The 27,316-nt window shown below is 39.0% G+C and overlaps 1 protein-coding gene across 1 annotated transcript in view; it reads right to left on the bottom strand.

Annotated features, from left to right (window-relative positions):
• Sox6 (SRY-box transcription factor 6) overlaps positions 1–27,316 on the bottom strand; it is a 507,780-nt gene that overhangs the window by 73,233 nt on the left and 407,231 nt on the right. The window contains exons 9-10 of the mRNA XM_059259600.1: positions 15,538–15,710; positions 12,743–12,811 (exon numbers count right to left, since the gene is read on the bottom strand). Coding sequence (XP_059115583.1) covers positions 12,743–12,811; positions 15,538–15,710 — 242 coding nt within the window. The remainder of the gene's footprint in view (positions 1–12,742; positions 12,812–15,537; positions 15,711–27,316) is intronic.

Raw genomic sequence — 27,316 nt, 5'->3', positions numbered from 1 at the left:
TGGCAGAGGCAGGCATCAGAATGTGGTATCACAACAAAAATTAAATAACATTTGAAAAAAAGAAAACAAAGTTTATTTATAAAAAAATAACATTAAGGTGAACTGCCTAGTAAGAACTTGGATTTGCTTAAATAGAACATTATATGGTTCTGTTTGAGATTCATCCCTAAAGCCCTGAAATATATTAGAATTTTAGTGAGTAATTACCCTATTTACTTCAAACAAAATAGGAAGAAATCAGAAAACCATATTAAGCACTACCACACATCAGAAATGAAATTCTCTCATATTTTCATCATACAACCCAATAAATAAATTGTAGTTGGAAAATTCATTGGTACCAGAAGATGAAACATAACTAGCTGCACATGAAGAAATGGCCACAAGGATCCTTATCCACATTATCTACACAGGAAACCTACTTCCAGGAAGCATGTTGGGAAATCTGCCCTTCACTGATTGACTGAAGCACACGCCACCCACCCCAAGGGTGAGACAAAGTTCCAATCACTTAACATCTCTCCCCAGATGAAAATGCAACTGAGGGTAAAAACAGGAGAGACTGAGAACTGCTGTTGTACACTCTGTAAGCCATTGACGTAACATTTTAGTGGGATGTGTTGTAATTTCCTGCAATTAATACCTTGGAAAGCTATGAATTTTTCCCAAAAATTGTAATATTTTACTTGTAACACTAAAATTAAGTTTGAGTCACCCTTTCCATTATGGATCCCTAGTGCCAGAAATTTGTCATTAGCTGCAAGATGTGTTTGCTGTCCCCTGAAAAGAGGCATTTATAGTCCTCTTCCTAAATGGAGTTTTCTAAAAATCCCCATAGACAGCATCTAGGCAGCAAGCACTACAAGCTATCACAATGTCCCACAAAGGTACCTCACGATTCCAAGCTCTTCCATGGTTTACAACTGAGGCATCCTCCTTGTGAACATGGCCAGTGCTATGGTCAACTGGCATTTGTCCTGAAGTTTTATTGGCAAGAATGCCCACGCCCTCTCCTTTTCCCCTAAGGACCCCTGTCCATCCTTTCACCCAGAATCAAAGCTCCTCCTCAAAACTTCACGGGCAGGGTTTGGAGCCCTTGCTCTGACCATGGGAAAGCAGACCATCTGAGGGACGTGCAGTGGTGCAGAGCAAAGACAAGGCACCAAGGGCTGAGTCCAAGTCTGGGCTTCCTTCTGTCACTGAGCAAATCTTTTGTCTCTGCCCTGATTCTGTTTTGTCTCCAACTTGGGTATACAATCCCCCACCATCAAAAACACAGAGAGCAGCTCAGTCATTGTCATGAATTCTCTTCTATTGGCTAGAAAGTTATGGCTTCCCCAAGCCAAGGAGAATATTCAAATATATGGAATGAATCCATTGTCGCAGGCAAAATCAGGGGAATTGGTCAGAAACAGGTGTAAGTATCAGTAAAAAACGGGCTTCAAACACTGGGAAAACTTGACCTGCATATGTTTGCAAGCTATCTGGAGACTTAGTTGTTTGCAACTGAAAGTTCTGTGGAAGCAACCAGCAATCGCAGGCAGTTGTCCAGTCCTAAGAGTTGGGAATTACATATGATGAGGGCAGACACAAAGTGACAAGATTGACAACCAGCCTTTCCTGAAAAGGGAATAATGACATTAACCAGGCAAGTACTGCATTCTCTTCCAGTCTTTCTCTCTCTTAAGCCTTATTTTTATGTAACCTTATAAGATCTTACAGTTTTTGCATTATCATATCTTGGGTTTCTTTCCATGTAATGTTATACTATAAACATTACCTAAAATCATTAAAAACTAAATAGACAATCAATTTAATTTAATACTAAATATTTTTCAATATACACTTAAATTTTTAACTTTTTTATATAAAATCACTTAGAAAAAAATTTAATCCTAAACTTAAAAAAAAGCTTAATTTTAAGTCTACTACTCAAATACATTTGCCTTACTGAGGGTATATAGGACTGGGTATACAGAGGACATCACAAATCAGGGTCCCTAGTTAGGGATTCATCTCACTATGAATAATGTCATCAATATGGAGGTCAAGTCTTAGTCACAGAGTTCAGACTACCTGCTCTACAGACTACCACAATCTGAACTCTCTCCCACAAGAGATCATCCAGGGCTTAGAAATTCCAAGGATATCTCCCATCCTAAAATGGGGTCTGTGTGAGGACCGCTCAGAACCTAGTGAATCTAACAATCCAGTCAGAAATAAGTCAGAAAATCTCAGCAGAAACACAGCTGGGGTGTGGATGCCCCACTGCAGAGGCTACTTTCTGCTCTTGCATTACAGATGGTCAGCAAGGAGCTGGAACTTCTCAAGTGGTAAAGTGTACAGATTTTCCTTTTCTCAAGCCACCACTACTCACAAAGTAATCATCACAGAAAACCAAATTTTCTGTTCCTGGGCACTGGTGCTCTGATGCCTGCCACTACACTGTATTTACTCTTTTGAGCCCCAGCCCCCAATGTACAAGCTGCTGAGAGCTCACAGTTTGCAGTGAAGTGTAAGTCAGGAGAAGGGACTGTAAACAATGAATGAGAAAGAAGGACCCACTGCCCTGGCAGCTGGGGTCCCTTCTCTCATGGAAGTTCCCGTTTCCAACAGCCTCCCCAGGCTCCACTCAAGTATAATAACGCCATAGTACCCTGTATTTAAGTGATTCTTCAATGTTTACAAACAACTTTTGCCAAATCCAGTTTAAGAAACACCAGTATACTGGTAACAGTATATAAGAAATGTTTTGTTCACTTGGGACACTGTTTCCTGAAGTGACTACTGTTGGAAAAAGAAAACTGACATCAGTTTTAAATCTTTTTTCCCCTGAAATGAATATATATTCACTTACATATTTATATATGTAAAAGACATATCAATAAACATACTTATATGTTTATATATACAAAGAAGATGCATATAAAGAGTCAATGCACGAGACAATTCTAGCACATAATGGGCCTGGCCTGCTCCCCAGTAGTCCATCCCAGCAGCATTCAAACCAGCCAGTGGCAAGCCTTCCACCACATTCATCTCAGCTACTGCAGGCAGACATTCAGAGGAAATCCTTTCACTGAAATACAGGTAGCAAAAGTCAAGGCTGCCAAAGAATCATTCTGATTTGAGAACTACTGAAATTTCCTCCTTGAAGGGTCCAACTTTGCATTTTCTTAAGGGATTAGGTGGTGGATAAAATGAACATAGTAACTGCCAGGACACACTACAGGTTTTGCATCATTTATTTTCTGTTATTTTTGAGTGGGTAAAAATATTGGACTCTGACCCTAAAAACTTTGAGTGGGAATTACTATATGTGAATTAAAAATGGTTATGTCAGGATATCCCTCAGAATTCAGAGGGTATTCCCTTGTGCTCCATCAAGTGCCACACAGTATATCAATTTTTATTCCCCTCTCTCAAGCCTGGTATGCATACTGTTTAACTTCTTAAATTCTAAGTGTAGATATAACTCACAGAAGCCAGGCAAGTGCTTGACTTATGGGAGATGGCACATGTAAGATTTATATCAACAACTTTATGTTAGACAGGTCTTCTGTGTTTGTGCAGTTGTACTGCACAACTTCATCTGTGTTTAAAAAGCTATAAAATAAATTGGAAAGGTTCGTTTACTATCCTTCTAATTTCTCAAGCACTATCAAGGCCTGTGTTAGTGTGAGAACAGAGAAATGAACCCTGTTTTTCCAGAATAAAATGCCCTGCTCCCTCTTGATCATCTCCAGGCAGTACTGTCTAATTCTAAGCTGACCATTTCTGCACACCTGATAAGCCTCACTCCCTGACAATGGAAACTGCTCTCATTTGGCAGCCAGAGGAAGTAGCTGCTCTTTCTTTGCGTCTAGTTAATATGGAGATAATAACTGATTACAACATTACATAATGATTCTCTTATATCCACATCACCAATTTGTGGGCTCTGAACACACATGTGTGTATCTACATAGAATAACATATGTACACTGACAAAATACGCCCACACCTGCTTCTCTAGGAGCTCTGAAACTATTCCTGCACCCCATCATCCAGGAGCTGCACTAATGATAGTGTGGTAACAGACACTAGGCATGGGCTACTGTGAGGTACCATAATCATCCATTTTAGAAATTAGGAAACACAGGCTCGGGGATCTAAAGTAACTCGCCTCTCCGCTCGTAAATAGTAAAACAGACTTTTACAAAGCTCGTTATGGACTGGATTGGAATCTACATCCTGCTTTGTTCATCTCTAGCACCTATGCCAGATGCCTGTGCTCTAATATAACATGCCTGATTGCTAGGTTTGTGGACAGGAATCTAGATTTAGACATTTGTCCTGGATGTTAAGGTGTAGTCAATTTAACAATTTTAAACACTTTAAGAAAACAAGAGGTTATGAGTTGAGGATGTAGCACAGTTGGTAATGTCCTTGCCTAGGATAAATGAAGCCCTAGGTTGATTCCCAGTATCAAATAAACAAGGCATGGTGACTCATGCCTGTAATCCCAGCACTCAGGAGATGAAAGCAAGAGAATCATAATGTCACTGGTATCCTCAGCTATACTGGGAGTTCTAGGGTAGCCTGGGCTATGTGAGACCCCACCTCACAATCAATTTACTAATTAAATAGACAAAATTTTGGACAAGTATATATGTGAATGTAGTATGTGTGGTATACAAGCATATGTGGTATGCAGGTGCATGTACCTGTGAATATATATACCAGAGGAGGACAGTGTCCTGCTCCATCACTCTGTGTGATCTATTCCCTTGAGACAGGGCATCTCACTGAACCTAGAACTTAGCTGGTGACCAGCAAGCCCCAGCAATCTTCCTTCTCCACCACTTACAAAGCTAGGTTTCAGGCATGAGTATGGCCACACTCAGCTTATAATGTAGATGCTGGGATTCAAACTCAGATTCTTATGCTTGTCCAGCAAGCACTGTTATCTACTAAGCCATCTATCCAGCCCAAAAAGAATATGTCATGGTGATGAATAGTTAATGTTGCTGGTTAAAAAAAAATCTGTTCAGAATAAAACTGAAATTAAGTCAGGTAGTCTCCGAAATATCACTAATTGTTTTTTTTGTCTCTTTGTATAAAACCATATTTCATTTTTAAATGTTCCATCACCTAAAAACATACATCTAACACCATCACTTTTTTGTGTTCCTCATATACCCCTACAAAAATTAAAAGTCAAACTATTGGAAAAGCTAGCCACAGTTATTTGCTTCATATACAATCCATTTGAGGTTGCTAGGAAGTTAAGTGTCTGTGACCAAAGATGGAAGTATACTTTAACTACTCATTTAGTTTTTAAGCTATGTCCCAATTCCCTGAACTAGTAGATGATGGATGGATGGATGGATGGATGGATGGATGGATAGATGGATGGACGGATGGATGAATGGACCAGATGATGGGTGGGTCAGTGGGAGGGTGGACAGATGGCTGGCTGGATAGACAAAGCCAATCTAAACAACCTAGAATTCACATTCAAGTGTATATATAATCCATGTTACCATGTAAAAGTCAACATTTCTCAATTCTTATTATAATAAGAACTTTTAGCCTTGCCCATGCTGGGATTGTACCCTAACTAATTAAATAATTAAATCAAGGAATTTGACATGGGCATTAGATGTCAGTACTTTTAGAAGTCTTCCATGTAATGACAAAGTGCAAACAAGGTTAAGAACCACTAATATGTAATCTATATTTAAATGAGCAGGAAACTGTCCCTGATGGCTAGCTTCCATAGTGCCAGAGGGTACTATTCAGGCTCCTGCAAAAGCCACCAATGGTCTGGCCCAGCACTGGACTCTGCATGCTACAATACTGACCTGCTAGGCAAGATGCATTGACTAGTGAAATAGTGGCATGACTGTTATGGGGCAATAAACTTATATCTGATTGATTCTGGGGCTGTTATTATAAACGTGGTCAAAAGTCCTTGACAAGGAAGGTCATCGGACCTAGTGCAGGAACATAGTGTTGTTTTGTTAAATAGTCATGTTGTTAAACCACCTTCTAAATACTTATTTATATTCATATATTTTTACTGCTCTCAACCTCGGCCAAAGAAGCTTCTTTTTAGAGTAGGAAGTCCCTCATAACTGGTCTAAGTATTGGATATCAAGGACTGAGTGCTCAGATTCAATAAAGTATTAGTTTTTAAAGTATTTATTCTAGAAGAAAATAAATAACCAAATAACCAGAGGCCACATGTGGTGGCCCATGTTTTTAATGGTAGCACTGAGAAGTGAGGCAGAAGAACCACTGCAAGTACAAGGCCAGTGTGGGCTATGCAGTGAGACTTCATTTCAAAAAGAAGAAAATGATGAAAAGAAAAAATATTGTTCCGTTGTTGTCATATTCCCCTCTCTCTGACACACACACGAAAGGGGGTGATGAGATTAACTCAAGACTTATACAAACCTGCACCCTCAGTGTAAAGAGGACCGAGAAACCAACGGAAACAAGTAACTTTCCCTTTAGAAGACTGAGTCAGTCTTATGGGATGTTGCCTGCTGATACCACCAGGATCGTCTTGCCCACTGGGAAGCTTCGTGCCCTGCCTAGGAAGTGAGGAGACTTTCTAGCACTTTAATACCAAGCAAGAAGCAGAGCCTCTGGCTTCCAGGAATTTTCAGAATCTCTGACTTAGGAATCTGGGGATAGGATCTGAGAGGTGAACAGGTCTGATAAGCTAGGTAAGTGTAGACTAGACAGGGTAGAAGAGGGGAGGTTCACATGCAGGAAAACCAGTGACCTACAATCTCCAGTTTTCTCCTGCCTAGCATCTGCCCACAGGCCACATTTGAAAAGCAGGTAGCTAGTAGATTAAGTCTGCAGAACATCTTAGAGGATCTTGTCTATGCTTTTCTTATTTCTAGACCTATTCCAAACTAAACAATCTAGAATGATTAATGTGCAGTTTTAAGCCACTGTAATAGTTTGTCATTTTAGCTTTTATGGCCTTTGCATTCATAAATTACAGCAGCTTTACCTATTCTTTATAATCTAGAAACTTCATTATTAAAATGTTTGAAGCAGGCTATACAGCATCTATCATTACTTTAAAAGTTAATTATATTACAGAAAAGAAATAATTAGATTTGCATTTTTATCTTGGTTTTAAACTTCCAAAGAAGATCACGATAGCTTGCCTGTGGGCAACTGAAAACAGCACACAGCAGAGAAATAGAGAGGAGAGAGGGTCTGTTTTTCTTGGCTAATTCATGATTGAAGATAGAATTACAAGATATTTGAAGGGCTTGCTGAAGCTGGGGACTAATCCTAGACTTCTAAGCTTTGTTTATTTCATTGCGTGGCAAGAGACTACCAGACACATGTACAATGCCAATAGAAGTATCAAATTGCTTTCGATGGATTTACTTGCCTCTTTCCAAGGCTTTTGCAAGGAGGTCCATTACGTGATCGATACCACACAGAACCAGACACTTTGCTAGAGCCCAACCAGGAGCCACGTAATTTCCTTCTGCTTCTCAACCCTACATGCAGTTAGGAAAGAGATGCAACCTCAGCCGGAGAGTGGAAGCCAGCTTTGACTGTGCGCTGCTCTAGCCATCTTGGACAGACAATAAATGGTAGGGCCAGCTCTTAAAATTAGAGGTCAATTAGATACTTAACGATGAAGCATAGCCTCAAATATATATCTATTATTTTATGCTAGCAAAAAAAATTAATTAACCAGGTCAAGCAGGCCATGAAGGCTAATGTACAAAGTAATTATTTCTGATCTTTAGACAACTACTTCACATAGAAAGGTAGTCCTTTATTCTGCTCAGCAGATACCTGAAATGTCTGTAGTTAATCATACTGAAGGAAGCCACGGGCAAAGCTTAGCTGAAAGACAGAGGACGTCTCAAAACATCCTGTTTGATTATTTAAGATAATCATTTTCTTGCTTGGCATATTTGTGTATCTCTGATTTTCTCACAGGGGAAGGAAAACACACATTTATTGGTGCTCAACCACACGAGTAATGCAGACACACATGAAATACACCAGAAGTGTGTAGGAATATATCATAACTAAACTAGAAAATACTACATATGAAAACATTCATATGCTCTTAAGAAAAAAATAAATCTTCCACAAAATAAAACTGAAAAACAATTTGGGGGAAAGTCAATAAGCAGCATGTCCTATAGCAATGAAAAGTGAGGGCTTCCGGCAAGACAAAGGCCCTGTAAAGAAATAGCATGGCATTTGTTTCTGGCTCGCTACAGACTGAGTTTCCCACCTAACACGTGTCTGAATGATGGACAGGGGCAAGGAATAAGTGGATAGTAATCATAAAATAGTGAGATGAGATAATGATTCCAAGTTTCCCAGTTTTACTCAAGAAGATATGTTGCATGAACTGACCACATCAGCTCTTGTCCCAAAAGCCAACTGCCTGTGGAAATCCCCAGTAGCCAGTTTATCTGTAGGAGACTATTCTGTAGTCAGTCTTGAAGACAGGCCACTTGAACGACTCTAAACCCTGGTCTGAAAAGACTTTGATAATTGGATAACTCCATTCATTACTGAAAAAGTGAGGTTTTTTTTCACAAAGATACTTTAATGAGCTGAATTCTCTTGCAAAGACTAAGTTGCAGCATGAGAAGCCATCATTAAATGTAGTCCTAACGACAGGTTACAGGTGCCACAGTATGGGATATTGTATCCGTGAGGAATGGCTCCTCTGATTCAAATCTATGATACAGCCAAATGAGAGTAGATAAAGAAACACATAAGGAAATCAAAGTATCTGGATTTATAAAATATTTTTCATCTAACATAGCCCTCCCTTGACTAGCTGATTAAAACACTGTAACAACTATCAGACACATCAAAAGTGGGTTTTGTATGCCAGTTCACATAACTCATGGATAAAGTGCCTCAGAACACTGGCTGAGGTACTACAGTGCAGCTTGTGGGGAAGGTAGGTTGAAATGACTAAAGCCATTATCTTCCTGTGGAATTACAGCATTAAGAAGCAACAGTGCCTAGTAGGAAGAGCCACATTCCTTGAGCTCGTAGTTTTACATTCCATGGTCTTACTGTCTCAGGATATAAATCATGCCTGATTTTTCCTGGGTTCCATTGAGAAGATTCATTTAATATGTAACAGCTTAGAGGAATCACCATTTCCCCCCAAAACACAAACAGGGATTTGAGTTCACCAGGCAAACAGCATCTGTTAATATTAAACTGTGTTAATAATCATTTAAATTATTATCCTGATTTTTTTAAAATGGTAAACATTAGCTCATCAAAACAATTTAAAAAGTTCACAAAATCATTCATTATATTTTTCAACTCTACTTACACAGTCTTAGAAGAATTTCTTAGAAAGTATAACTAGGATTCACCAATGCAAAATTGTGTTTATATATATATGTATACATATACATATGCTCAAAGGGAAAAAAAAACATCTCAACTGCACAGATGGGTTCTGAATGATTACAAATAAAATCCTCATGGGAACCTTTACAATACCATCTCAATCATGTCTTTTCATAATTCTAATGAAAGACCATGGTTTTCATTTGGCCAATCATTGAAGTTTATATTCATTGCTCTTAAAATAGATCCAGATGTGTTTGTATGCAATTGTTAAGATAGTTTAGACACTTCCCCCTTTCTACTAAAGTTTGTCAACTGGAAAACCAACCAGCATCCTGAACTAGAATAACATCTTGAATATAGCTACTTAATAACTGTGAAGGTAATTCTTGCTGAACATGTGTGCTAACAGGTTCTAGGACTTGGGAGAAGGTTAAAAGTGCTAAACTTTTCAAATTGCCTTTGTAGTCATTGAGAACTTGAAGAAAAGCAGTTAAACTGGCCTTTAATCCCAGAGCTAGGGAAGCAGAACAAACAACAGGTCTCTCTGAGTTCCAGACCAGCCTGGTCTACACAGTGAGACTCTGTCTCAGAAAAAAAAAAACAGTTAAGAAGCTAGACTTAAATTTTAATCATCCTGTTAGTTCTGTTTCAGATGGAAGCATGTTTTCCTTTGTGTGATTAAAAAAAAGTATTATTGAACTAGCCTTTAATCTCACATTTTTCCTCTAGAAGTACATTAAAATTAACTCAACTTTCTTATAAATTAGACTATGTTTATGGCTAGTAAGAAACTATCTTTAAAAATACAGCTAACTCATGTACTCTCCCAAAGAACTAACCGAAAGGCTGAACATGAAAACTTGCTTTGTAAGTGTCAGAGATAAATATGTTTTGTGTAAGGAGTATTTTCAGCATTTGAAATATTCTTAGAATGGTCTCCCACTGATAAGATAAGTGCTGACAAGACAGGTCATGAAGCAGGAGCCCAGGACAGAAGGAACAGTAAACAGAAGCCTCGCTGCTCTCTTATTTTGAAAAGCATAGATTCTTGTAGAAAAAAACCTAAACCTCTAAAGTGAGCCTAAAACTGGCATTGTGTACCTCTGCTGTTTTATAACTTGGATTTCTGAGTTCAATTGCTGATTAGCTAAATTTTAAAAAAATTTAAACAATGAAAAATGTGCCAAAAATCAGGTAATTAAAAATCTCTTAGAAAATGGTTTATATTCTCTTTGTGTGTGTGTGTGTGTGTGTGTGTGTGTGTGTGTGTGTGTGCGTGTGTGTGTGTGTGTGTGTGTGCACGTGCACATGAATGTTTGAGTAGACACACGTGGGGAAGCCTGCATATACATGTATGTATATGCCTATGAAGGCCAGAAGTCAACCTTGCATGCTATTTCTCCTGTGCTGTCCATAGTGTCTCTCATTTGCCTGGAGCTTATCACTGAGGCTAATCTAGTTAACCAGCAAACCCCAGGAATACACCTGTCTCTGCTCCCCAAGTGCTGGGATTACAAGTAGGGTTCTGGGAATGGAACTTGGGGCTTCATGCTCACTTTATCAGCTGAGCTATCCCCCAGGCCCATCCTTATCTTCTTAAAGTGAGTATTCAGATTAATATTTTAAGATTGTATTCCACATTTACTTAAAACACATCAATTTCATGTTACAATGATAAAACCATATGTAATCAATAACTATAATATTTCATAAAAATACTGTGAACTGACTGCTATTCATCTGAGGTTTTCAATAGTAGGGAGAGATGTCAATCAAGGCAGTCAGTTGATATAAATAGCATTGGATGAGAAACAGAGTATATTAGAAACACATAAATACATACCCTTATAGGAGTGTCCACAGAGGGAACTAACTGATCGTGTTATTTAACACCCCCGAGTTCTTGGAGAAAACTAGAGAAACATGTAAGAAACCACAGACTAAAAATCTTACCCCCAGGAGTAGGAAATACACTGGAAACTTTAATAAGTGCAGACAAGGGGACACCTGGATAGCTATGTAATTAAGAACCTCAGCATGAGGCATGAAAGAAATATCAAGATGAGAAATTATTCCCAGATTGAATTGTGAGGTCTGACCATCAAAAATGCAAAAGACATTCTACCTTGATTTTGAAACATAGATTTGAATACAGAATACAGAATCAGAACAAACCAGACGACACATTCCAGCTAAATCCTCCCTCCCAGTGAAGTTGCTGAAACAAAAAACTAAATTGAGGAGAGGTACCTCTCCAGACATGGTCGGAATTTTCAGTGTAGTCACAGTGCCCAGAACACTAAGAATGAGTAACAAAATGAAGCAAAGATCTAAGTTAAAATCACTGGGATTCATCAACACAGTTGAGCATTAGAGGAAGCTATGAGTTTATGTTACTGGTGCTTTGGGGAGGGCAAGAAGGCAGGACATCAACCTCAGCAAAGGTGCTGAGAAACTTCAGAAGACACTGGCTCGGCTGTGGTGGGCTAGATCCCAACAGATTAGAAAATACAACAAGCAAAAGAAAGAATTCTACAGTTGGCTAAGCATCGCTCTGGGATTAGTGTTCTGAAGGTTAATCTAGACAACCAGTGCTTTATTCTAGCACTTTCTACAACTCACACACTTAGGTTTCTATTCAGAAATAGAAGCCATTCTCCCTATGTATCTGAAACAGCTGTCGAGTTAATCATGAGGTGTCTAAAGGAACAACATAAATCAGACCATGACCTTCCCTGTAATGAACTGCACATTTTTATACTGCTGCTAGAAAAATAAATAAGTAGAAATAATGACTTGACTTCTCTAAAATAGGTTACAATTATTCAGAACCATTTTTCTTGCTGTCTAGATTGTAAGCTCCTTGAAGACAGGCCACTGTCCATTGCTCTATCGGTTTTCCTTAGAGTCCAAAGACAGTGCAGTTGGTACTTGCTAAGAAAGAAGTTAATTATTAAAAGGCTTTTCCCAGATTCTTCTCAGAATTGGCCCAACCAGTCCTAAAGAGTAAATAAAAGTAATCTTCTCTCTGTGGCCCTATTACATAATAAAACACAAAGCAGAAAGTGGCTTTTGGCAGTGAAAACAGCATCTATGTATGCTGCCTTGGATACCAAAAGCTTGGTGGCATTAGGGCAAACGGAAGAAGGCAAGGCTGAGAAGGTTGTGTAGGTGTATTCTACTCACATGTCACACCAGAGAATGCTGTGACCACCACCTGGCTGTCCCCTTGGACAACAACTGTGTACAGCATCACCCTTGAGTAATAGCCACATTGGCACTGTTGATAAGACAGGCATGCATTTACAACGCCTTACATTCCATTTTCAAGGAGGAACACACTGGGTAATCAGATGAGATAATAAAACACACTGACCTGGATCTGTTGCTGCAGGAGATTAATCTTGTGCTGCTGCTGAAGAAGTTGCTGCTGTTGTCTTGCGATCTATCAGAAATAAAGTTCCATTAGGTTAAAATGAAACGCTTGCACCTTTGCCATTATCTCCGCATCTCTCCTGCTACTGCCCGAATGCTTTACTGCACCTCAATGTGGAAGACTCCCTTTGAATGGAGTCAGTGGGACCAGAGAGGAAAGGAGAAGCATCTGAGCCAGCGGCATGTCTCTACTTTATCCAGAGATGCAAACTGCAGTCTTGTGTTCTTGTATTCTAGCTGAGAGTAAGCTCCTCAGTCTGCATTGACTGATCGACTACAGAACTTTGGAAACTAGATCCTTGCACAATAAACAGGAAAACCCTGGCCACATTTGTCCAAAGAGGTTTGTCTGGCTGTGAAAAGTAAAATCTGCAAGCAAAGGGCTTTCTAATGTGCCACAGATCTATTTCTGTCATTTAGCCCTGACACACTTACAAATATTATCAAGAAGACATAAAACCAAGGTAAACAGTGAAAATCTTTAGCTTTTTGGATGGCATTCTCTGATCTACAGATCAGTTCTAAGACGGCAATGGACTTGTTCTATAGTACAGGATTTGCATATAGGTATTATAGTCCCTTTCTTTGCACAGCAATAGAATGAAGCATCTTAAGAAGTTATCTGGTCTATGAAAAGAAATACTAGCCATGAAATCCACATCCTACTGGAGACCACCTCTGTCCCTTAGGAGGGCAAAAGGACCTTTGTAAGAAGGTGGAGCTTGCTGCCTAACTAACCAGGAGTCAGCATTCCCTATCTGCTCACTCACTGCCCACCTCATCGATGACCATAGCCTTAGGCTTGAAAAAGGGTTCTTTCAGAGTATTCCATGTGAAACAAGGAGGCATGGAGAGCCCAAGAGCAACCAGGAGAACAAAATTCCACAGTGCTGTGTGATTAAGAGTCCTCCATCTACTAATTTCCAAAAGCCAGGGATTCTAGAATGAGCTGTGTGGGGAATAAAAATGAGTGCATATGACTCCAATCTCTACCTACATACATCTTAGGTCTTCCTGTCACTTCTCCTTACCTAGAACCTGGCAAATCCCAATCATGTCATCCAGTTTATGACAACACAATGGGAGACTTCCTGATGCTGCTCCATAGTTTCTGGTGACAACTGTTTCATACTGGAAGTGTAATGCTGGGGCCTCTAAGTGACTCCAGTTTGAGAACTAGGATTGTTCTTTCCAAGAGCTTCCAGTCCACACGAAAACAGGATTTAATCAGGTTAGGACGCTCTACTCTGCTTGCTGCCACTCAAATCAGAAATGGACCACTCACTCTGCAGCTCTAGGTGTGGACACTGGAACCTCTGCATATTTATTTCCTCTTAGTAAACTGGTAAAATACCACCAGGCATCTAATATTGATGGTCCCTCATAAATGATAAAGTGCTGCCTGGAAATGCATCGGAAACACCACGGTGCAATTACCATCATCCACTCTACATACATGGGTTTGACACAGTGAAGTATGGTACATAAGCACCATGTGGCTCAAACTCTGAATTTTATTTGCCAATCGGTTGAGCTACATGCTCGCTTCATTGAGCATGACAACCTAGTTTTAAGTGTCATTTAATTTTCATTTTGAAATATAATTACAAAGTGTTCACTGTAAGATATCACTCGTCTGCAAATGTGTCAAGATTAATTTGTGCTAGCTTATTCACAAGTGTCAATAGTTAATTACTGTGTCATCTCTGGATGGCTAAATGACATTCTAACTTCTGATTTTTTACAGTGTTCCTTTATGTTATTTTCCATTAGGGGCTGAGTCCATATTCCTACATGTGGGCAAATACTCAAGCATATAAAATACCAGACGTCACAACTCATTAAAATCAACAGAGCATATACTGCTCTATATATCCCTGTAAAATACATTTAACTGAAAAGATAATTCCAGTAATAATGTCAGATTTCTAAAAACTGCACATTAATTTGGGTCTGTCTGATCTAGGGCGTGAGAGACTATGCTATAGGATCATTGTTATATTAATGCACTCTGGGAGACAAGAAAATCATTTGTAAAAGTGCTTCATTTTCTAAAAGACACGCATTTAAATTCGGATATTTCTTCTGCATTCTTATTTCTGAGTCAATCACGTCTAGTCCTTGAGGAGCCAGGTACTCATTTGCTCTCAATGACTTGTCTGCACTCAAGAAAGTGACTATAACTCACCATCCAAACCAGCACAACCTTCACATGGATGAGGGATGGAATATTAGGAATTACCTTCAAAAGTAATCATAAGCCAGGCAGGGCTATTTGGAGGGAACAAGCTGCATGGGGTTCTCACTTTAAAGTCAGAGGGGAAAGAAATCACTAGGTCAGTGAGCTGAAGGGTCCCAAATTTTTTCTGGAAGATAATCCCTTCTTTTCTAGAGAGGAAAGTAAGGCCTGGAGAGAACCTACGGTCAGCACTGGGATTAGCTGGGCGCCTCTGTAGATGACTATACCTAAGTAATTCAAACCACATCTTCCAAAAGTCATGCCTGCCCTCAGTCTCGCTAGCTAGGATGCATTTCTTTGCCCTCAGTTTTCTTGAACCCTGGATTTCTAGAATTCTCCCTCCTCCCTTCTTTCTTTTCCTCTTCTTCTTTTGAATTTTCCTGATTCTATTTTCTGAAGAAAGCCTACAACAAATAGACCAATCAGTGTGATTGCTCACTGCGCTTGGCGCCCACCCCACCACATCTCCGTTCCCTGGCTCCTTTTGCAAGCCTCACCTGTTCTTGTTGTTGGCGAGCAAGGTCCATTTGCTGCCGCTGTTTCTCGATCTGTGAGGCTGCCAGCTTTTTCTGTTCATCATGCGCTGCCAGGAGCTGCTCCCGCAAGCTGATGAGCTGGGTAATCATGGTGGAGAGTTGTCGCTCCTTCTCCGCTAGGCTCTCAGGTGTACCTAAAAGGGAAATGAGAAGAAATCTCACAAGCTTGAGGAATGTCTAAAGGAATCAGAGAAAGAAAGGCAGAGTTTAGAAGGAGAACCTCGTGGATAAGGGTCTAGGATAGTGACTATGCCACTGGGAACGCATGTGTGCCGTGATATAATTAGTGTTTCCCATGCCCAGAACCATATTGTCACCTAGAATCTCCTTCCACCACTAAAATCAAAACCAAACCAGAACAGTCTACTCCTTCTCACAAAATGCCCATCTTTTGATCAAACAAGGAATCTGAGGTTCTATAGGTACTTAATGGTGCCTGTGTGAGGGAGAGAGATTTTCTTCAGTGGTGTAGCTACGAATAAGGAGCCCCAGCTCCTGTAAATGACACCTTACCCATGTTCCTGTAAGTAACCCTAGTTAAACTCTTTGGGTTACAAAAAAAAAAATCAAACAAAAAACAAAATTCAAAACAAACAAACAACAACAAAAGACAAGAAAGCACATGGGGGACTAGTTGAGAAGAGGAAGGACATCAACAAGAGTGGAAGGGGACAGCAGCAGAGTGTAATGAGAGGTGAGTATCATCAAAATGCACTGTATACATGTGTGAAAATGTTGTGACAACCATACTATTATGTATAACTAATATGTGCTAATAAAAAACTTTTAAAAAGAAAGCAAAGTTCAAAGTTCTATGGTTATGACCGAAGTTCAGAAACTTTTAGTATTTTAATATTTTATGACTTCCCTCCCCTCGATGACTCAGTATCAATAGCAAGGATACGGTGGGTGCTCACTAAACACTAAGGAGTTTCCTAGTCACTGTCTTCAAAGGCTTTCTATTGTCAAAATGTCTGAAGTTCAGAGGTTAAGAGGTCACTCTCTTGGCCATAGAACAAGTTTTTCCCAAGAGAATAAAAACTGCTTTAGGTAAGAAAGTATTGAGGTTTTGTTGTTGTTTGTTTTGTTTTGTTTTGCTAGGAATCAAGGTTTTCAGTTCCTCAAAGGCAACAATGTTGCTGGGGAGGGGGGGCTCACCCTTTTGCCGTTTGTCACTCTTCAAAGGAAGAAAACAGGCTCAGAGGCTGGGAAGGTTATGCATAAGGATGTGCAGTTTAATGAACGCAAAGATGCTGAGCACTTATGGTATGCGTTAATGGCACTGCACAGTCTTTTATGGACAAATTGCACAGCTCTCCTAAGTAAAGGGGACAGAATCCTTTTGTGAATCTAAATTAGAGCATTTTACCGCAGCGAAAGATAAGGATTGCAGCCACTGCATTGGAGCCTCACTGGTTTCGTTATAAAGAGGAGACCTATGCTTTGAAAGCTTTTCAGGAAGATGCCAGCAGCTGTCAAAGGGAATGAAGAGTGCTGATTTTTGTGAATGTGGAAGGGGAGACTTCCAGCCCTGTAAAGCCCGACCCACGCCTTCTAAGAAAGCATCAGAACAACCCAAGAAGCTAAAAATATCTTAATTATGTATGTCCCTATTTTCTCAGTGGCCCCTAGGAGAAAGGTGTCTCCAGAGGATGCTGGCTAGCCCTTGCTGGCATGTGATTCCTTCAGGGTAAGACATATCTGCAGAAGAGCAACCCAGCTAAAGCACCTTTGGATTTTAAATACCAACTTGGATCCTTAAAAAAACAGACCTCCCTGTGTCCCTGAAAGCATGACTGATCTGAAAGAGTATCTATAATCGAAATGAAAAGACAAGAGTGAGGCACAAGAAAGGAGAGACACTGATTATGATTTGAAATAGACAGCGAATCAGGAACAGCTCTTGGAAATCATTAAAGAAGAAAAATAGATTTTTATTTCATCAGTAGGATTTTAGATTTGGTTTAAAAAAATGTTCTTAACCCAGAAATATTAAATAAGAAACCTATAAATGTAGGTTGCCAAAGGAGATCAAGCAGTATCTTTAAAAGCACAAAAAGATCCAGTTATGTTTTCATTACTATGAAAAGACACAAGAAAACTAAGAAACCTATTTATTGATTTCATGCTTTTTTTTTAATTCAGTACATATCTTTTGGATGGGAACAATGTGCCAGGTACTATATCCAATAATCACTATGTGAATGTAAACTACTGCTGACAAATTTGCAAGCAAATCAAGTATTTTAAGGGAGGTTGGCCCATGTTTCTTCCAAGGAAGAAATCCTAGAAGAGCAACAATTGAACAAGAAGAACATGAATTAGCTAGGTAAAGAGTGGGAATGTCTTTTGATCAAAGAACTTTGTAGAAAATGTGAAACATTGTCATGGCAAAGGAACTATAGTTAAGGGAAGGGTTGTGAGTAGTGGGTAATCAAAAGCTTTCCAGAAGGAAAAAAACCAATATAGGCTTAGGCTCTGCATGTGTATGCTGGGGGTATATGGGCTTTGGTGTGTTTCAGAGATTAAATAAAGGTGATTAAATATGAACAAGGAAAATAAAGGAAAGAAGGGTACCAGATGAGGCTAAAGAGGCAGGAAAATGTCACTCCATTCAGCCCATGTAGACCATGTTTGATGAGTTTTCTCTCCATTCTGAGAATAATGCAACATTGCTAATATTTTAAGTACAGATAGCTTTGGCTGTGTTGAAATCAATGGAGAGTGTGCACACTTTATTGCCTATTGTTTCTGTCCTATCCTTAATTTACTAATTTTCTTCTTATACTTGACTAGATGAGGTGAGTTAATAGGCTTGCTGAAAACTGGGACAGCTGTCCTACTACTGTTCTTGACTAATAAAGCACCCCTTGGTGTGTTTTGGGTAAGGACCAAAGGCACACAAGTTGGATTCATGTTTTTATTTCTCAGTGAAGATGAAATTTTTCTTTCTCCGGTTGTAAAGCCTTTTCAACAATCTTTCATTTATTTCCCTTTCTCTTCTGCTTGGTAAACAGAGAAACTGAGTACAGTGTGAAAATGACAGCTTTTGTTCATGGAGAGGCCAACAGTGCTATCTCTAAATACTTTGGTGACTCCTGATGCAGACCTAAGTTTACAGAATAATACCACTTAGCTGAACCATTTTACAGAGCATGAAGACAGTGAAACTGATTATAAACATTGTCTCCTAAAAACTCTCCCATTGGACTTAGACAGGTGTTTAAGGAAAATAAAATGAGACAGTAGTATTTGTAATTTAAGGATTTAGGTACTCATATAATACTATCAATATTTTTTCCTTAAACTTAAGTAAAATTTATCCAATAGACTGATAGATAGATGATAGATAATTTATAGATGATTGATATAAATGATAGAAAAGGTAGATTATAGACAGACAGATAATAGGTGATTTATAGACAGATGTGGAAGATGGTAGATAATAAACGATACATAGCTAGATAGATATAGATGACAGGTAATAGATAGCTAGATGATAAATGACAGATATAAATGATGTGTGATAGGTGATTGATAGATGACAAAGAGAAAATAGATGTTTATATAGCTATAAGCCACAACAAATGGCCCTGGGTGAAATGCATATTTCAATTTTAGCATAGCATATCTAAAATTCCTTTAGAATGAGATATCCTTTGTATAGCCATGTTGCTAGCTCTTGAGTTCAGATCAGGGAATAATGCATCCAAACAATATAATAGCTTATGTTCTCTAAATGCGTAGGTGTGGCAGGGGGAGTGACCTGTTTCATACCCATTGTGTAAGTTTGGCATAATTAATTTAAAGATTAGTATTTGAACCTATACTAATAGATAGTTCTGTTTTAACTGATGAAGTGTTTATCTACCCTGCTATAATAAAAATAATATCAAGTGTGAATCATAGTGACCAAACCAACCTGAGAACACAAGTTATTTCATTCCCATAGTTGAACTGAGAGTCCACTACTACAGAGAAACTAGAATGGCCAAAGTGGCTGAAAGAAGAGGCAGTCAATGGTGCATATGGAACTCCTAAATACAGTCAGGGTATGTTAGGGTAAGCAAAGGATTGTAAGATGCTTCTTCAATTAACGTAAGGATATGTGGAAAAATCTTATCCTAAATCATGTTTTGAGATTTGACAAAACCAACTTAGATAGATAGATAGATAGATAGATAGATAGATAGATAGATAGATAGATAGATAGACAGACAACAGACAGGCAGAGAGAGCCGAAGGATGCACTGAGCCAGGAGAGGTCATGGGTAGCCTAACGCCATCTGTTTCACATCTTTAGACTATCTTAAAATAACTCTCTCAAACGCATTGCCAGAAAACAGCTTCTTCTGCCTCCCACACAAAGCCAGAGGTGTTTCATAAACCACAAAAAGGGAGCCAGCAAAAAAGCTTCTGTACACAGCTTTTCTCCAAGTCGGTGCGCCTGCTTTTATTCTATGTCACACACGGGGTGCGCCTGACACTCCACCATAAACTGTGTCTATTCTCCAACTGCAGAGACAGAGCTGTAAGCTGCAAGACCGTTTTTTCTTTCTTCCCTTTTTTCTTCCATGGGGTCATCTTTATCCCCAAACCACATCTGTCTTGAGTTTCTTTCGGATTAGTAAGGTGGATCAGTGCTCCCCAGGGCCTGCTCCAGCTGAAGTATTTTAATTTGACTAAACACCTGATTTATTTTATCTCTCCGATGAGAAAGGCAGTTTGTCTTAATAGAGCCTGTCAGCCCACAGCCCCATTCACAGCAATTTACAGGCAGCCGGGGACGCGGTGAGAGAAGAGTGCTGCGGTTCTGTATTTTACCCTCCTCTGGAAAGCACCTAAAAGCAGCTATTCACTGCTACTGCATGTGGCATTTTAGAACTGAATTAGCTTTTTATTCAAGTAACTACACTTGTTGTGAATAGCTTATCTGTAAAATTGCTACATTCACTACTGATTTTATTAACCTTTGGCTCGATCACAAAATGGTCTTCAGTTAGGAAAGACCTTTAAAATTGACACATTTTTTTTTCTGAGGGGCCTTTATTCCAGTGACTTCAGATTTACTGAATTTGATCTATTGAATTCTTTACCAGTTGTAGTTAAAATTTTGAGTCTCAATAGGAAGTCAATAGTGTGTAAATAAGGAAACACTTTTCAAAATGTAAATATGGTGGCAATTTCCCTCGTCAGAAGTTTTCAAATACCATCTTTTATTATAACAGTTTCAGAATCAGCCCTCTAGCCTTTTTTGGTGAGAATCTGAAGAACCTGGAAAAATTACCTAAAATAGGTAATTTATTTTTTAACTTTTACAAACCTGTCTTCAGGCTCAGCACCAAAGGAAAAAACACAAATTATATAAGAACTTACATGAAATAAAGAATTTCTTTCTTGGTATAAAATAAAAGATTAAAATATAAATCAGAAGTCACATTTAAGATTAATTTAAAGGCCTTATCCCCCACAAACATCAGTTCATAAAACTTAGCACCATAATCTGCCAGCTAATTTTTCCTACATGAAACTCATATCATTATAATTGGTGGCACTAGAAAAATGTTGGGCTCTGGAAGTGGCCTTGCCTCACTTCTTTTCAAATAATCCCATGCCTGTAACTTTAGGAGCACAGTAATTTTTCATAGGTCACCCCTTCAATACTTGCTCTCTCACAGCAGATCACTATTGTCCCGAGAGCTAAATTTTTGTAAGAAGAAAATGCAGAAGACAGAAAGAGATAGAGATACTTAAAGAGAAGAGGGAGAGAGGGCAGAAGGGAGAAAAGGTGGGGGAAAGGTGAAGGGGTGGCAGGAGAGGGAGGAAGGCAGGGAGAGAGGAAAGGGAGATCAGCCAAATTAAATTCTGTGTGTTCCCTGTATGCTTTTTATTTCTAATGAAATGAGGAACTGTGTTGTCAAAGCAAAACTGACCAAGCCAAATACCACCAACAGCAAGCAGCAGTATCTGAAGCATGTCCCAGGGGCTTCAATGAGAAACAGCACCTAACCAGCCTGCTTCACTGGATCCCTATACAAGTCACTTCAACAGACTTGATAGAACGTTACAATGAAATTACAAGAATCCGCAGCTAAAAATGCCCGTGTTTGGACTGATGGAGAGGGCGGGCAGAGACACTGGAGTGGGGTTCCAATGAGGATAGACTTTTCCACATCAGTCCTAGAAAGATTAAAGCACTTAACAGTAATTCCAAAGTGACATCAATCCAGGATCTCAGCCAACAATCTAAAAAGATTTTAAATTAAGTTGAAAAGAAAGGCTTTTACGAATCAATTCCCCTGGTCAGGTCTGATTGTTTTTAAACGGACATTGTTTGAGAAGAAAGCTAAAAAAAAAAAAAAAAAACAATGCCAATCATAAAAGAAAGCCGCATTTGATCTTTCCTGCCCTCAAATAACCTGGTCAAACTGTGGCTTCTCCCCCTGTAGCCCCGCACACATCAGATGGGCTGTGATGTCGCTACTTCACAAGCCCAGTACATCATTTAGCCCTGGCCTTTTTTGATGGAATCTTCCTTTAAATGTCACAAAATAGGGCATCAAAAAGTCAGCAAAAAAAAATAAACGGGTTGAGCTGAGGAGACCCACAGCACACCAGAAGGTTCCTTGATAAAAGTTACTTTGTGGTGACGGCCTGAGAAAGGAACCCTGTCCCATGGTACCAGCAGATAATTGAGTCCTGAATCCAACAGCAATTTTAAAAGCTTTCTACTCTAAGGGCCCCAGTGCATCATAAAGATAAAGGATTTCAGAAAAGAAAAAAAACCCCACAAAGCCCTCTATTATCTTATCAGGCTTTGGTTACAACAGCTGAACCAATAGGACCAAATCCTGAATGACTTTTTTCAAAACGGCAGAACACTGGAATTGCTTTGTTTTCTCCTCAGTCGACTATTGTCATGGCTCCCATATGCTCCCATCCACTCCTCGGTAAATAAAAAGTTTAACAAATGCAGCAGTTGTGCTCGTAGGAATGACTACTTCAGGACTGCCACGCAGGAAACTAGCCTCATGGATGAAGACAGAGGCCTTTTTTAAAAAAACTAAATATATGAGAATTTCCTTTTCAAAATGTAAAGAAATTTCATAGAAAATGTCTTTCAAATTGTTAAACTGGAGACAAGAAGAGCCCGGTCCTCCCTCAATGAAGAGCAGTCTCCTGTCTATGCCAGGCACACTCACCTCTCCTTAGCTTCCCTTCTTCCTAGCTGTAAAAGGAAGTGTGTTTCCTGGATCGACTGAGGTCTATTCATGTTGCAGATCCTAACTGAGCAAGAACAATCCATGGAACTCTGCCATCTGGGCTCCCAACCTCACAGCTGGGCATCAGCCCATTGTGCTTTATTATCCAATCATTTTGGGGTCCGGAAATGAAGCCATCCTGACACATCTCATCTTCAGCAGGACATGGGCTGCCATGACAGTACTGCTAGGTGTTTGTGATGGGCAGTAATGGCTCTGTCTCCATAATACACACATAAAAATAATAACTCTGCCTTTCAGAAACATGGAAGACTGCTCATCTATGGAAAAGAACAATGACACATTTTGTTTCAATCACCAAGTTTTGCAGACTTGGCTTCTTTGGACAGTCCATCATATCTAGAGACTGGGAACAGAGAAGACAGACAGACAGACCTTACTAAGGGTACTTTGTCTAACATGGCTTATGTGTTACATTACTAAGTCTGCACCCTAAACACGGCATTGCTGTGTCCAGTTCACAAGTGAACAGCTACACCATAGCCAGATGAACAGCTAAGTAATGTGACCAACTCACAAAGCAGTTGACTGGACTGAATCCAAGTCTTTTCATTTCTAATCCACATATTCCAGAGTACAGGCTACCATCCCTCAGCTCAGACTGAGAATATAATCAGGGAACATGTAGAAGTGAGAAACAATGTTGTGAGGGACCCACTAGATATTTTTAATGCCAGGTAAGTGTTAGAAATAGACAACTAGCCGGGTGGTGGTGGCGCACGCCTTTAATCCCAGCACTCGGGAGGCAGAGACAGGCGGATCTCTGTGAGTTCGAGGCCAGCCTCTGCTACTAAGTGAGTTCCAGGAAAGGGGCAAAGCTACACAGAGAAACCCTGTCTCGAAAAACCAAAAAAGAAAAAAAAAAGAAAGAAAAAAAGAAAAAAGAAATAGACAACTGATGTGTTATATTTTTTTTATCTTTTTAAGATTTTTTTAAATTATGTATATATGTTTGTATGTGTGCATGAGTACAAATGCTCACTCAAACACACACATACGCCCCCCACCCCCACTCCCAGCACTGGAGCTGGAGTTATAGGCAGTTGTGAGGCGCCCAACATGAATGTCAGGAACTAAATGCGGATCCCCTGCAAGAGCAGTGTATATTCTAACCACTGAGCTGTTTCTCTGGTCCCAAAGAAAAGAAATATACACTTTCTCTTTAAAGTTTTATTTACAAAATAAATTTAAAAGCTGGACTAGAAAATCAAATAACTAGAGGTCAGCAAACTGGACTTTGACAGGTAATAGATGTGAAAACAGATCTTGACATTGAGTGACAGGTCTAGATTTCCTCAAGAATCTAGCAGCCTGGCTCACAGAGAAGACCTTCTATGTACTTATTTCCTAAGCCTACCCTCCTCTCCCCAAACAACATATGGCCTCCTGGTTCCAAGCCCAGACACAATGATTATGCAGGCCACGGCATTCTACGACATTCTCTAACATTCCAGATACAATATTTACAACACCCATGAAAGTCTGAGAACTTCTCAAATATTTGCATGTATCAAGTGTCAAGTGTGCTGCTGTCCTGAATGCAGTGCATCTGTAGACCAAGATAAGTGCTGGCCAAGAGGAAGTTACATGGGAAAACTTTACAAAATCAGAGAAAACTCCTAGGTACCACTAAGGTTGGAACAATTTCTGTCAGCATACCACACAAACACACAGACACACAGACACAGACACACACACACACACACACACACACACACACACACACACACACACACACAAAATGTCCATTTCCCAGGTGTTTTCATTTATTCTTCTGAACAGTTCTTGGTAGAAGACTTTTATTTTTATTCTAGTTTATGTTTTGTTTACCTGATTCATTAACATATATATGTATATATATTATATAAATTGTGTAGTTATTGCATATTGCATGCATATGAAAAAGAAAGTCTGTGTTCTTATGTAACCATATGTGGTTGGTAGTTTACAGATTTACAATGGCTGAGCACCTGACCAGGTAACAGGCCATTTGTGCATCCCACCCATTGCAAACTCAAATGATGGATCTGTAAAGGCTCATAAAGTTATGAAAGTTTGCTTTTTCTTCAATTGTTATTCACAGTTAAACACAGATGGACAAATGCATATGTTCTTTTCATTCTCAGCTTTGACTGATACTGTCTGCTGGTTAAAACAAATGTTGTCAAATTTATCTCATCGCAGTTTTGTGGAGATACACTATGCTGAGAATGATGCTTTGAAGGCTTTCTATTAGTTTCCATTCATAGTTCACAATATTCAGAATAAAAGAATTAATAAATGTCAGAGGCAGAGAAAAAGACAATTAAACCTGGATCCAGTCATGATCAGGAATCTTCTATCACAGGATGGTTTGCTCTACCTCTGTTTAGGATATTTTATATATTGATACATATTTAGGATATTGTTTTATATTACACTATACATTTCTACCTCTGATTGAGATGTTTTATATATTGTCACAAATTCAAGGTCCTTGTCTTTATACCATGCATCTGTTTACAGATTATTTTTATAATGTGAAGCTTTAGTCTTTAGGCTAGTTAGGTTGATAATAACTATAGGTTAATCAATAATCACCCATGCTTGTCATAGTTATAGTTATGTTAGTTAGGTTTCCTAGACATACAGAAACATATGTCAGATGGATGGATAATCTTCAAACACTTCATAGACTTAGAGAATATGGCATTTAAATGTTTTAATAACTTAGAACTCTGTGGATGTGAGACATTATTGCTCCTGGCAGCACCGATCTAGTCCCGAGAGGATGTTGGGCACTGAAGACACTCTATATGGAATTTGTCGTCTTCTTGGCAAATATGGCCTATTGGACACAGAACTGCCCTTGCCTTGACTGCTTACAGTAAGCACACTGTCCAATCTGGACGACTAGGACACAAGGAAAAATGACTGCTGAACCTTGCCACACAAGGTAGGACAGTCTTTCAAAATTTTCCTGCTTCTGAAAATAGTCTGTCAGATGTTCTAGACCTTTAGCCAAAAGGGGATGCCCCAACATTGCAGAGAAACCTTGGGTGACTGTCAATGCAGCCAGCTGTCTCTGTCATTCCTTGTATTTTTTGGAAGTCACTTGCTTGTACTTCCTGCTTACTCAGGTAATATTATTTTCCTCTCAGGTCTTTGATAGGGTGCAAGACTAGATGGTTACAGTTACAATCCTCCCGTATCTTAGCTAAGAACATATGAGGTACTAGATTTAGATTCTTCAGGATGAGACAGCTATTGGAGTAATATCTGTATTTTCCCATTTACCTATATTCTGAACATCTAGTATGTGTTTCTTGCTTGATGTTGTTCTTGTTGGTTGTATTTCCATTTTTGTTTATGTCATTACCCTTTCTTTCTCCTGGACAATACTTGATAATTATATATAGTTCAATAATGGGCTTAGAACCTTCTTATTTAGACAAAATAGGGGAAGTATAGTGGGTGTTCAGTCCACCTATGACCTTGGGCTACTTGGCCTGATAGAGGTGGTGCTTCTTGTCTGCCTGCATGAACTCTTAAAAGGGGAGAGAGGGGACTGCACTCTCTTGGGTTGTGGAGACTGAGTCAGGAGTGTAAAGTGGCATGTGTCGATCCTCATCTTTCCTGGACAAAGCAGAAGGACTTTGTGACTGGATCTACCTTATCCTGTACCAGTGAGTGTATAGTCCCATAGCACCCATTAATAAATTCATATATATTCTTATATACACATTTTTGGTTCACAATTCAAATGAATGTCAAAGGCAGAGAAAAAGACAATTAAACATGGACCCAGAAGTGATCAGGGGTCTTCTATCACAGAATGGTGTTGAACATGCTAAACTACAATATGAAGAAAATATCCAGAATATTCTCTAGCCTTTTCTTATAAAACTTAAATTAAAAGTTAATGTATGTTTGTTCAACGTAAAAAAATAATTTCTTTATACTCTCATAATAATACATCCATAAGCAAATAGAAAGAAAGTTCAATTCAAGGTCTCCAAAGGATCATTTTATATGATTGTAGATTCCAATGAAAACTTGGAAATAATTTCATAAACTCACTTTTAACTTTAAAATATTTCTGATTTTACAATTGTCCTATCAATTTAATATGAGAGATTTTTAACTAATATTTTAACATAATGGCGAAATCTGAGATATAGAATATATAGAAGTGAGATAGAACTATTTTAAACTTACAGAACAGAATAGAACACCACAACTGACATAATGGGAGAGAAATACAACTCAGCAGTGATGGGCATCACAGTTTGAAGAGATGAAAGTCAGAAAGGTAAGATTATTTAAAGAAGTTGAATTTAAGTGTAAAACTTTTCTAAAGATGGCAATTTGAGGGCATGTAAACTTCAGGCACAACCACAGACAGTCACAGGCAGACCTTGATTCCAGGCCCACGTTAAATATCTGCACTATTGAATAGTGTGCCACACAAACTGACC

Source organism: Peromyscus eremicus, chromosome 1 (assembly GCF_949786415.1).
Source record: "Peromyscus eremicus chromosome 1, PerEre_H2_v1, whole genome shotgun sequence".
Classification (NCBI taxonomy): domain Eukaryota; kingdom Metazoa; phylum Chordata; class Mammalia; order Rodentia; family Cricetidae; genus Peromyscus; species Peromyscus eremicus.
This window is presented reverse-complemented; position numbering and strand designations above follow the sequence as displayed.